At 44.6% G+C, this 12,547-nt stretch overlaps 1 protein-coding gene across 1 annotated transcript; it reads right to left on the reverse strand.

The window, feature by feature from the left end:
- Window positions 1-1,637: 1,637 nt before the first annotated feature.
- LOC140301395 (uncharacterized) lies at window positions 1,638-11,043 on the reverse strand. The gene is made up of 7 exons (XM_072379800.1): window positions 10,982-11,043; window positions 7,241-7,396; window positions 6,976-7,036; window positions 6,846-6,906; window positions 6,646-6,723; window positions 5,718-5,786; window positions 1,638-4,027 (listed from the first exon to the last, which is right to left on the reverse strand). The coding sequence occupies exons 2-7, from the start codon at window positions 7,351-7,353 to the stop codon at window positions 3,747-3,749; spliced, it is 663 nt and encodes a 220-aa protein (XP_072235901.1). The 5' UTR covers window positions 7,354-7,396; window positions 10,982-11,043; the 3' UTR covers window positions 1,638-3,746.
- Window positions 11,044-12,547: the final 1,504 nt, after the last annotated feature.

Here is a 12,547-nt window from a genome sequence, read left to right on the forward strand (position 1 = left end):
TGAGGAGAATGGTCAGACCTCAGGAACCTGCCTCTGACCTCCTCTGTGGGAGATCCTGGAACATGTAATTCAGCTGAATTCTCTGCTCAGACGCTGTTTTTGAGCTGCTTTAACGGTGATTCTGTGGCTATAAGATCAGGGTTTTATGAGATCAGAGCGACAGTCTGGAGAAGTCTTAATGGACTGATTTTAGTCCCAGTTTCTGACAAAAGAAACAGAAAAATATGTGAATGAGAGCAGCTTTATGGGGAGTTCAGCTGGATTAATGTATTAAAATACACTGTTTTTACTGCAGGAGGGATTCATGATTCTGAGCATTTCAAAAGTCTGGTTTTGGTCAGATTAACACAATCAGTATTTTTTGTGGTGTCATGCATTAATGACTCAAAGTGAATGTTTGAGCTGCTTCTGAACAGGCAGCTGATGGCTGCAGCAGACGTGCCGGGGAACTAGTTTCACTGCGTCTTAATCATCAGCTGAACTCTGACCCCATCTGACTCAAAGCAGGATGTTGCTCACACACGTTTGTGTGTGTGAGGCTTGTCAGAAACACGAAACCAGGCCTGAACCCTCCAACGAACCTGTAGAGCTCCCAAATCAGAGCCACAAAATGTCTCAACTCTTCACAAATGTGTCCCTGCTCCAGGACCAAATTGTCCCGACTGCCTGAGGATATTTCACACCTTTCAGAGAGTGTCCTCTCGCTCTAAATGATGACCTGGACTCAGACCTTTTCCTGAACCCGAGACCTGAAATGGCGTAACCACGCATTCTTTGGGGGGGTCGTGTCCCCCCTAATATTGAGAAAATACCAACCTGTCCCCCCCAATATACAGAAGAAAATATGTAAAATGCATGTTCTCCTTGTATGAACCCTGTCAAGGGATCGGTCTCTTGTTATGTCTTATTTATTTTCAACTTATTTCCGTGTGTTACCATGGGAACGTAACGGCTGCGCCGCGGTCGCCGTTGTTGATGCTAACGGCTCAATGAGAGTGACGTCACAGCGGCTCTCCTTATCTTTACGTTGGACTTCTACTTTTAACAGAGCAGATTGTACCAGAACAGGAAATCCAACACAGAATCAACAAAATAAACTTCTGCCCCCATTTCAAAATAAAACAACTTAAAACAAAAATAACATTAGACTATTAGACTTTTCATTGTTAATGCACATTTTGAGACACTGACCCAATAGAAATTAACTTAAAAGTCCTCGGCACATTTTTTGTTAAAGGAAAAGTCTGTAATTTGTTACATCATTAGTTGTCCTTATTAAAATATTTCCATAAACATGCTTTGGGTATTTGGTCGTTTTCCATTGGAAGCTGTCCTATTTGCTACAGAACTACTGGAAGAGCATAATTGTAATTGGTAGGTGTGTTTAAGGTCAGTAAACAGGAAGCAACTAACCAAAACAAAGTGGGGGGGCAGTCACTGTCTCGGAGAAATTACACTATTCCTTTAGATGTGAACTTACATGGTCAATGTAGTCCTCTAAACTATGTTCTAAATGTCCAATTTTTCATATATAAATAAAGAATTGTAGATAATGCACTTGGTTACCATGGTTACGCCCTTGCCTGAAACACTGGGGACATTTAAACGTGTCGACACATGCTTTGACTCACCGTGAATTTACTGATTGTTGCAACTTTATTTCACATCACAGCGTGACAAAAGTCTGATGGAAATAATGAAATGACTTCCTGTCACAGTATTTCTTTATTTCAGAAATGTATCTGCACACAGAGAGACCTTCAGCAGGCTGTGGACTCGTAGAAAAGCTCTCAGTTGTTACAGGACGCTCTGAAAATGTGGTTTTTCTGACTCTTGATGTTTAAACAACACCAACGAGGTGAAATATGAGATGAAGGTGAGTTAATGGGACCGTCAGGTGGCTGCAGGGATGTTTGAGCGCTTCATACAGAGCTGACCTCGGCCTTAAACGTGTCCATCCAACATGAGACGACTGAACTGAAACTGCAGGTTCAGAGGTGAGGTGTTCAAACCTCTCACCAGCTGAGGTGTGGAAGGTCCATTCAGAGGCCAGAACAAAGTCCACTCGGTCCTGATGAAGCACGAGAACTTTATGAAGCTTTATGAAGACAGAAGTTAAGTTATTTGAGTGAATTTCTGAGTTTGTGCACCACCAAACAAACAGAAACATCAGACATGTGAACATGAAGTTAAAGCCGAGTCTGTTCTCAGACCAGCTGAGCCACTGATGGCCCTCAGAACAGGACGCAGCTCGCCGTCAGAGACCCGGGTGTAACGGCTGATGACCCGTCCTCCTCTGACTCAGTCCGGTACCGACCACGGTTCTCTCATCATGCTCAACATCCTGAGCACTGAAGCCTCAGAAGGTGGACGCTGCTTTGGATGAAAGTAGCAGCTGAAGAACTCATATTTATGTCTTTCAGTGAATATCGGAACTGGTTCATGATCCATAAGCTGTTTTTTCTGGGTGAGACTGAAGGTTTGATATAGAGCTCCCAGCCTGGTGTTTGGGACAGAGCCCCGTCTTTCTCCTCCTGCAGCTCAGAGCCTCCTGGAGCAGATCAGATGTTCCAGCTCAGAGCCTCCTGGAGCAGATCAGATGTTTCAGCTCAGAGCCTCCTGGAGCAGATCAGATGTTCCAGCTCAGAGCCTCCTGGAGCAGATCAGATGTTCCAGCTCAGAGCCTCCTGGAGCAGATCAGATGTTCCAGCTCAGAGCCTCCTGGAGCAGCTCAGATGTTCCAGCTCAGAGCCTCCTGGAGCAGATCAGATGTTCCAGCTCAGAGCCTCCTGGAGCAGATCAGATGTTTCAGCTCAGAGCCTCCTGGAGCAGATCAGATGTTCCAGCTCAGAGCCTCCTGGAGCAGATCAGATGTTCCAGCTCAGAGCCTCCTTTAAGGACTTTTTTGGCAAACTGTGACGTGTCCATCCTGTTTCTGTGGCTAACTAGCGGTTAGCATGTAGCAGTGGCTAACTAGCGGTTAGCATGTAGCAGTGGCTAATTAGCGGTTAGCATGTAGCAGTGGCTAACTAGCGGTTAGCATGTAGCAGTGCAGCCTCTGTGCTTCTGTTCATGAAGTCTTCTGTGGACAGTCGTCTCTGACAGAGACGCACCTGCCTCCTGAGGATGGTTCTGATCCGTTGGACGGGCCTTTGAGACGGGCCCTGTGCTTTCTTTCTTCTTCATGGTTTTCAGACAGCTGATGTTGGTGATCTTAAGGTTTGACCCGTGTCTCTGGTGGTTTTATTCTTGGTTTTCAGACTCTTATTTGCTGCCAACTCTTCACATCTCTGCAGTAAAGACCTCAGAAGACTCTGAACTCGTTTCCAGGTGGGAATTTATTTCCTCGGTGGGGAAACTCGGTCTGTTTTAGATGTAAACATGTTACATTTCTTTGAATCTACATTTTTTTGTGAAATGAGTCTAATTTCAGTTGGATGTGTGAAACATTGCCTCTGTGAGTGTTTCTGTGTTCTTTTATGACAGCGTTGTCTCATCCTTCAGCAGCTGAGCGGTGTTCACGGTGTCTTCGGTCAGTTTCAGCTGCTGCAGGACAGCAGCATCACCAGAGGTGCTCACACCTGCACAGCTGCAGACTTTCTAAAGGTTTTAAAAAGAAAAACAGGGTTTTCATGGTTTGGTGGAGTCGTCCTCACTCCTCTTCCTGGTTCATCCGTCATGTTTCTGCCGTCTTTTTGTTATTTCTTCATTTTTTATCTCCATCCTCAGTCCTCTCCTGCTGTCCTTCATCCCTCCATCTGTTCGGTCCTGTCGGGCAGCGGCGGTGAAGACTCCTCCTCCTCCTCCTCTATCTGGAGCTGCTCAGGTGTGTGGACAGGTGGCTCGCTCACACGCATTTTCTTGCTGACTCGAGCGTAAACTGAGTCTCCTGACTCCGCCGCTGTTGCAGAACGAGCGCCGTGCTCTTCGTCACGCTGCTGCACCGAGCTGTGATTCGCTGGTGCGTCACTCTTGCTGCTCCACTCTCCTCCGATGGTTTGGTAGATGTGGGAGGAGCCGTTCAGATCTGAAATCACACAAACACAAGTTAACAAATCAGTCTGTTTCCTCAGAGGCTGAATCACAGCAGCTGGACTTCTTCTTGGTTGCAGCTGCCAGCGGTGGACCTCATTCTGAATCTGTGGTCAGGATAACAGCGTTTGGGAGGCAGAACGGCGCCGTATGAAGGTAACAGCAGCCCAATAACCTCAGACAGGAAAGGAAGGCAGAGGCCAGAACATCACCTTCCTGCCAGCAGACAAACAGATGCTGAAACCTCTGCAGATGGTCCAGAACGCGGCGGTGCGTCTGGTCTTGGATCAGCCTAAAAGAACACGCCCCCCCTCTGTTCATTGAGCTCCTCTGGCTGCCCTTAGCCGCCTGCATCAGATCCAAGTCCCTGATGTTAGCTACAAAGAGCTTAATGGAACGGCTCCATCTACTTGAATGCTCTTGCAAAGGCTTCTGTCCCAACTGGGTCCCTCCGTTGGTCCCAGGATTGTCGTCTAGCAGCTCCTACACCACGCCTAAGACAATCCAAACTCTGTTCATGTGTCGTCCCACGATGGTGGAATGACCTACCGAGCGCTACCAGAACAGGGGCGTCCCTGTCTATCTTCAGGAAGCTCCTGAAAACCCAGCTCTTCAGAGAGCATCTCCTATCCCAGCACTTACCTTGTACTTCCCTCCCCCCTCTATCTCTGCACTTTATCTTTCTGCACTTCCTTCTATGCCTGCACCCTATCTCTACTCTGTCCCCTCTGACAGAGTCGGACTCCTGGGTTCCTTCTATGGAGCTTATTGTTAGCTTTTTATAAAGCTGTTATATCTTCATTTGTAAGTCGCTTTGGATAAAAACAGCTGATAAATACAGGAACAGAAACATGCTCCGTGGTTCTGAACACAGAACAAACCTGCTGAGGCCCTGAAGAGGAACCCACAAACAGACCTGGAAAAGGACACTGAGGCTTCACCCCGGGACGCCACACCGTGTATCCGACCCACTGAGACCCACGATCAGCTGCAGCAACTCAAACTCCATCTGAGAACCTTCTGCATCACAGACAGAACTCCGCTGACTTTAATCAGGCCCCAACTGATGACCTTTACTCCTAAAGCGAGTTCAGCAGGAAGCAGCAACATGACTCACACAGAACCCAACATGTTACGGGCTGAGAGCGTCGGCACCGAGGCTGAGGGCAAACTAAAGGATGGGTCAAATCAGAGAAGAAGTCTGGTCCAATACTATGGAGCTTCACAGGGACCAACACAGCAGAACCAGAACCAGAACCAGACTCAGCGGGTCTCCTCCATCTGAAGGTCTCAGGTACCACCTTCCAGCTGCTCCTCCAGGAGGTTTCACACCTTGGATCATGTGACCAAAACCTGCTGTTTCAGACAGGTAAGCAGCTCACAGGTGAGTGCCCCCCCCACACAGGTCAGGTGGTTCAGTGACATGTGACCTTAATGACCCGCCAACTCATTTAGAGCTGAAGAAACCTTTCAGAGAGATGTGAAACCTCTTCAAAGTCCAAGAAGAAGAAGAAGTCCAGCTGAGCTCTGAACATCACCACGACCTGGATGACTGAGAGTCTAATAACTCCTCTTTCCTCTCCTCTTTCCTCTCCTTTATTCTCTCTCTTCCCTTTTCAACACTTTCTTCTCATCTGTATCGTTTGAGTTCCTTCCTGCGGTTGTAGAAAACAGATGGTAGAAACCTTTGCTCTGCGGCTCCACCAGGTGGTTCCTCCAGGGAGTGAAGGAGGGCTCCTCCTCAGGAAGTGGCTCTGCAAACACAAACAGGCATCATGGGAAATGTAGTTCGGGTCGAATCAAAATGCATTTCTGTAGCAGAGCAAACTCATAAAATCAGTCATTTCTAAAAGAATCATAAACACGAGTTAAGAATAAAACTTAGATAAAAGCCAAGACCTGCCACTGAACCTGATCTAAGAGCTGGAGAGAAGAAATAGATTTAAAATGACTGAGAGACTGATGTGAAAAGGCTGCATCACCTCCAGCTTTTAATCTGGATACAGAGACATCCAACAGCAGCCGAGTCACAGACTTCAGGCTCTGGAAGGAGAATGAGGCCTAAAAGTTCAGAGGGAAGCTGGAACCGTGCCTTCAGCGCTTCAGATGGAGCCTTTTATTTCCAGCCTGATCAACACTGACACACAAAGAGCTGCTAAAGAGGTCATAAAAGCACCGATAACCCTCTCAAAGTCGTGTAAAAGGATGCAAGTCGTCTCCTTACTGAGGCGTCCCAAAGGAAAAAGCTGAACCAATCAAATGGAAAGATTACACCAAGCAGAGGCCCAACAGCAGAACCAGAACCAGTTTAATTCAACTCAGAACCAGAACCATCTCAAAGGCTTGACTGTCCAAATATTACTAATTTAATTTTGGTTTAATTCAACTCATGAAAAGACTTAAAGTCCTAAAAAAGAAACTGAAACTTTATCATAAAAGCTGGCATCAACCAAAAGAAATTTACATTAAAATGTATGAATCAGAGAGAAAATGAGCTTATCAATAGCACCAATGATAAGGAACTTCTCAGCTTCATGCTCATCTTCTCTTTCTGATTAATTTATTTCACATTCAAAGTGTTTCAGCGTCTGAATGAGCGAAGGAGACACTGACCTGGGGGGGTCTGTGGCGCCCCCTGCTGGCCCTGAAAGGCACCGAACGGCTCAGCCGTCGCCTCTTTGGGTCGAAACTCTGAACAAACAGGAGACAGAACATTCAGGACCACCTTTGAGCGGCTCAGCAGCGGATTTACGCCCCAGCTCGGGTTCACAGCCCTTTAAAGGCCGGCTTCCCATCATTTTCCTCCCACTCACCTCCTTCATCCTTCTGGATGTCATCGATCATCGGGTTTTCTCTCACCTCCTCCAGCTTCACCTGGAGGTTAAAGACATGTCAGACACGGTTTGAGGCGGCGTGATGGAGGCTCAGCCGACAGCTTCTTACCACTCGGATGAGAGTTGAGGGATTTCTATTCAACTCCGGATCCCGAAGCTCAAACGAACGTCTGGAAAACAATTTGATGGATTTTAACAGAACTTTCATGACCACTGAAACCAGAAAGTGTTTATTCAAGTATTTAAAATGCTGCTCGTAGGTTTTAGTCTTTTCTTTTACGATGGAGAATAAGAATATGATAAAAAATGATGAAATAGATCGATTCTAAACTGTAAATAAGGAAAAATAAAGGAACGTGTACATAAGAGCTGACCTGGAGCAGTCGTTGCAGAGAGCTGTGAGGAAGATGGAGAGGAGGATGAGGAGGATGAAGAAGCAGACGGGTCCTGACGACAGGAACCACGACGCAGCGAGTTCTGCTGCCATGGAGACGAGCTGGGATGGATCCGTCAGTCAGGAGGGTTTGAATCTGAGAAACACAGAGTTTGGGATCAGTGCTGTGGAGACGCTGTTCGACCAATCAGTGCCCTGCGCTGTTTCTACGTCACCGTGTCGCATCGGCGTGGCTCGCGTGGATGAAGTAGAACCAGAATCTGGTAGAACCAGAAAAGATTTTATGATCCGACCGACAGCAGAAACCCAAAAACTGTGGAACCAGCTGCCAGTTTGGCTTCAGGAAGCAGACACCCTCTCTACCTTTAAGATCAGGCTGAAACTTTCCTTTCTGATAAAGCTTGTAGTTAGGGATGGCTCAGGTGAGCCTGAAACATCCCATAGTTCTGCTGCTATAGGCCCAGCCTGCTGGGGGAGCTCCCATGATGCACCTCTCCTCCCTCCATGTACAGATGACATCATTGCTGTCATTAACTTGTGTTTCTCTCTCTCAGCAGGTGTCTCTGGCCTGGTGTTACGCTGCTTGTTGTCCCCTCTTTCCTGTCCTCTCAGCAGGTGTCTCTGGCCTGGTGTTACGCTGCTTGTTGTCCCCTCTTTCCTGTCCTCTCAGCCCCAGCTGGTCCAGGCAGATGGACCCTTCCTGGTTCTGGTTCTGATGGAGGTTTCTTCCTGGTTCTGGTTCTGATGGAGGTTTCTTCCTGTTAAAAGGGAGTTTTTTCTCTCCACAGTCGCCTCGTGCAGCTCAGGATCAGAGAGAAGTTTCAGTTAATCTGTTGGTTTCTTTAGCTGGGAAGTAGTTTTTTGTTTAATTGGCTCTGTTGGACTCATTTGGAATTTAATTAATTGGATTTGGTTGGATTACAGTGAATTGTAATTGGTTTGAACTGGACTGTATCTTTGATGATATTTGTTGTAATTTGTATAAATAAAACTGATCTGAGCTGAAACCAAACCGAACTGAAACATCTCTGGAACCTTCCAGCACATGTGAGTTTTCAGCCTCTGATTTAAAGTGTTTTGGCTCATTTTCTCTGTCCACCTGAACAAAATGTACAACAGAGTGTTTCCAGAGATGCAAACACCAGACAGTAAATGAAACAAGCTGCAGGTTGTTCTGTTTTTCTTTTCATCAACATGCAAAACTAACTTCAGTCTCCAGGAAGCAAACTGCAGTTTAAACAGTGTTCAGGCTTAAATTAGAAAAAAGGGCTTTATGGCCACATGACACAAAGGGGCTTCAGTTTCTCTGATCATGAACACGTTTAATGATAAACGAAGCTGTCAGTCTGGTGGTGGAGAACAAAAGATGGCCGACATCTTCTGCTGTCTGATCTCAGCGTTCTTTTAACGTGACTCACACAGAAATAATCAGTTTAAACGTTTCACCTCAGATATCAGAAAGCAGCCCGAGGCTGATCCATGTCAGGGTTAAATTAACAGAAGTTCAAGTTCACATTTTAGCATCATTCTGGTGAAACTGGTAAAGATAAGAAGAACGAGGCCGAGACAAAGTGATCAATAACAGTTTAAGCTTCCTGACTGAAGCCTGATTCATGCTTCAGATACGTTCAGTTTATTCATTAAATAATGAAGAGATAATCTGATGTAAAGACCAATGCTAATGAGCCAGTTAGCTTAACTTAGCATTAGCATAAAGTCTGACTTTAAGTCTGGAAAGAAGGGATCCAGCTGAACTGGAGTCGAGCTTCCACTTTAAAGAAATTAAAAACTAATTTAGGACAGTCCAACTCTCATATTATCTATCCAATTCATTATAATAACATTTATATAATGTCAATAGTCCAAAAACAGGGGCGGGGGCTCGAGAGACTCAGTTCAGTTTTATTTTTATGGCTCCAGGTCACAAAAAAGCCCCTTCGACAGAAACATTTCAATAATTCCTTAACAGCAGAACACAGTGTGGTGAAAAAGCACCTTTCATGGTTCAATGAAAGTCCTCCAACCACAGATTGAACCAACATTTATGTACAGTCGGAAGGTCGGTCAAACAAAAGCCATAAAACAGGAAAACAGGTGAGAAAAAATACGCTGTTAAAAAGAAAAAATACAAAGAAAACAACAACAAAAGCCATAAAACATGAAATCATTTCAGCGACAAAACAACTGAAGAAAGTACAGATAATTAGAGACAAAAAAACAAAAGTTAAAGCAAGAAAACAGCGAAACATCTCAGCATAAATCCGTAAAGAATGAGCCCCCCCCCCCAGCATTTCAATGTAAACATATAACTACATTACTTTTAAGAATATAATATAATCTGAATGTATTCATGCTGATAACAGACACCAAACAAAACCTAATAAAGACACCCCCCCAGTTCTCATAATGGTTGAGCCCAGCTGGCTCTCATGCTGCGTTCACTTCACCTTGGAAATGGGACATTACAAATAAATATTTCATAGATTTAGATGCACGAGGTGAGAGAATAATGTCTGCCTGCAGGTTCACTTTGCTGCTCTGATAACGACAGGAAACTCATCTGTGCTTCACTGAAACGAGCCGAAATGCTCTGAAAGTACATCAAGAATAATCATTTGTCCCAATTATTTCCCCTGGTCAGTGAATGCAGCATGAGATACTGTGGCAGTTCTCAGTCAAAGTATGTCTTCACTGGTCAGAGGCCCCTGAGCGCCGCTAAGTAGCTGCTGCATGTGCTACTTTAATTCAGTCAGAAGAATAAAACATGTTTGTAGTTTTACCCAGAATGCATCTGGTTCCCTCCAGCACGTCACGGTAGTTTGGCACAAAACATAGACAAGAAACGCCAAAAAAACTGATTTTTCTGCTAATTAAACTTTCTTCCAGCCAACTGACTGTAAACGATTTGAATCTCTGCAGCGTTACGGAGACGAAAACATCTTCAAAAGAAGAACGTTTCAAAGAAAAGTCACTTCGCTCCACTGAAAACAGAGGTGGCCCCGTTTAATCATTGGTCCAGTCACAGCTCACAGGCTGCCAGCTGGACTTTCAGTCAATGTCCCAGTTAAAAATGGTCATTAAAGGTCCAACAGACATGTGACAAACTCAGCTTTTTATATTCTTATATAAGAGATTCTTATATGACAAGGTGAGTGTGTGTTTCTGTAAGAAAAGTGCTTAAATAGTGCATAAATGATGTTAAATATGTGAAAACAACACTGCATGTATGGCAGGAAGTGACTGCTGCAGCTTCACAGTTTGCTGTTTAAATGTAATTTATTTCTACAGCCCTTTACAACAATCCATTTAGGTTTACAGCAGATAATAAATAAAGAAAAGAATAAGTACAAAAGAATAAAATAACAGTAAACACAATAAAATACAGCAAAATTTAATAAGATAATATAAAAGTGTCACCATACTACTGGGTATTAAAAGCCATCTGAAATAAGTAAGTTTTTAGCCCAGATTTAAAGAGGCCCAGGTCAGAAATAAGAGGGAATAAGACACAGAAGATGTGTTTTAATAAGAAAGAAGTTTAAATCTAAGGTTTTTCATTTCTCTCTGATTGAAGAGTCTTTAACTTCTGACTTTTCATGTTTTACATGAATGAAAAGCTTTAATTCTTCAGTCTAAAGCTAATATCAACCCCACACCAGTGCGGATTGGAAACTATCCCCAGCTAAGCTCGTTATTCACGGGTTAAAGTGTGCAGACGAACCTGTGATCGAGGTTCTGCTTCAGCTGGTGTTGAAGTCCTCTCGGCTCCAGGTTTACTGATTGACAGACTGAACAAACACTGAGCTGCTCTGCTGAGTTTAAAGAAGCACCGAAGCTTAGGGCCGTCCTCCTCCGGCTGCCACAGCAGCTTCTGACGTGTTCACCTCAGCACTTTAAACTCCTCTTTTATCTTTTGTTCAGTCGAGCTGAAAGAAAACTTCCTCTTTTCTGGCTTTTTGTATTTGCAGCATCACAAAGTTTGAAACCATGAAAGAAATCCACGACATGACCCTCAGAATAAATCATCTCCTGAACCCAGAAACATCTCCAAGCATTTAACTTCAGACAGAAACAGCAGCAGCAGAGGTTCAGACGGGCTTTGCCCACATCTGATCCATTTCTAAGGTTTAAAAACAACCAGATGAGGCATTTAAAGCAGCTTCTGACTGGACTGGGTTATAAAAAGGTGATTTTCACGATTGCAACAGCTAAAAAATACATGATTTTGGTTTTAATTATCAAAGAGCTACGATTCAAAAAGGGAGAGAAATGTTTGTGTTTGTTCTGTTTTTTTAGCTCTTACGGTGAGTTCATTCAGCCGGGTATGCTACACTTAAACTTTCCTTTCTGATAAAGCTTATAGTTAGGGATGGCTCAGGTGAGCCTGAAACATCCCATAGTTCTGCTGCTATAGGCCCAGCCTGCTGGGGGAGCTCCCATGATGCACCTCTCCTCCCTCCATGTACAGATGACATCATTGCTGTCATTAACTTGTGTTTCTCTCTCTCAGCAGGTGTCTCTGGCCTGGTGTTACGCTGCTTGTTGTCCCCTCTTTCCTGTCCTCTCAGCCCCAGCTGGTCCAGGCAGATGGACCCTTCCTGGTTCTGGTTCTGATGGAGGTTTCTTCCTGTTTCTGGTTCTGATGGAGGTTTCTTCCTGTTAAAAGGGAGTTTTTTCTCTCCACAGTCGCCTCCTGCAGCTCAGGATCAGAGAGAAGTTTCAGTTAATCTGTTGGTTTCCTTTTTTTAAACCTTTTATATTGTGTATGAATTTGACTAATTTGGAATTTAATTGATTGAATCTGATGCTCGGTGGTGATCAACACCCTTTCACAAGAAAATCAATAAAGTATCCTGGATCACCTGGTTTGTGAAGGAGCTTCTGACTGGAGCATTTCTGCCTGTTTCTATCAGGGACACCACATGGCTGTTTCCGGGAGCTCGTAAAGTTCTTGTTATTTATAGGATTCGACCTGAATTAAGCAGCAAGATATTTGCTGTTTAAACGGTTTCCAGCTGTCAGTCCGGTTTATTTTATGTGCCTCGGCCCCTGAAAGTATCTGCCATCCTTTAACTGCTGGAATTGTCTGCTGAAGAACTTTGAACTGCATCGACTTTTATGAATGCGTTTCTATGGATCCAGTTGAACCAAACACAGAGGGAGTGCCTGCAGGTTTTATGGCTCTGCCCACAGGCAGCTGTGGCTGATAAGTTCCTTTAAGCCCAAATCAAACTGAAACTGGAACATTATCAGCAGCCCCACCCGAGCAAATGCTGCAACCGACACT

This window comes from Leuresthes tenuis, unplaced genomic scaffold (genome assembly GCF_036924035.1).
Source record: "Leuresthes tenuis unplaced genomic scaffold, fLeuTen1.0.hap1 SCAF_2, whole genome shotgun sequence".
NCBI lineage: Eukaryota > Metazoa > Chordata > Actinopteri > Atheriniformes > Atherinopsidae > Leuresthes > Leuresthes tenuis.

Excerpts from the sequence above, each read along its gene's own strand:
- LOC140301395 (XM_072379800.1), bottom strand. The coding sequence starts at position 7,353 with ATGGCAGCAGAACTCGCTGCGTCGTGGTTCCTGTCGTCAGGACCCGTC. Across the intron at positions 6,907-6,975 it reads CCTCAACTCTCATCCGAGTG|GTGAAGCTGGAGGAGGTGAG; the intron begins GTAAGAAGCTGT and ends TTTAACCTCCAG. Across the intron at positions 6,724-6,845 it reads CATCCAGAAGGATGAAGGAG|AGTTTCGACCCAAAGAGGCG; the intron begins GTGAGTGGGAGG and ends CTGTTTGTTCAG.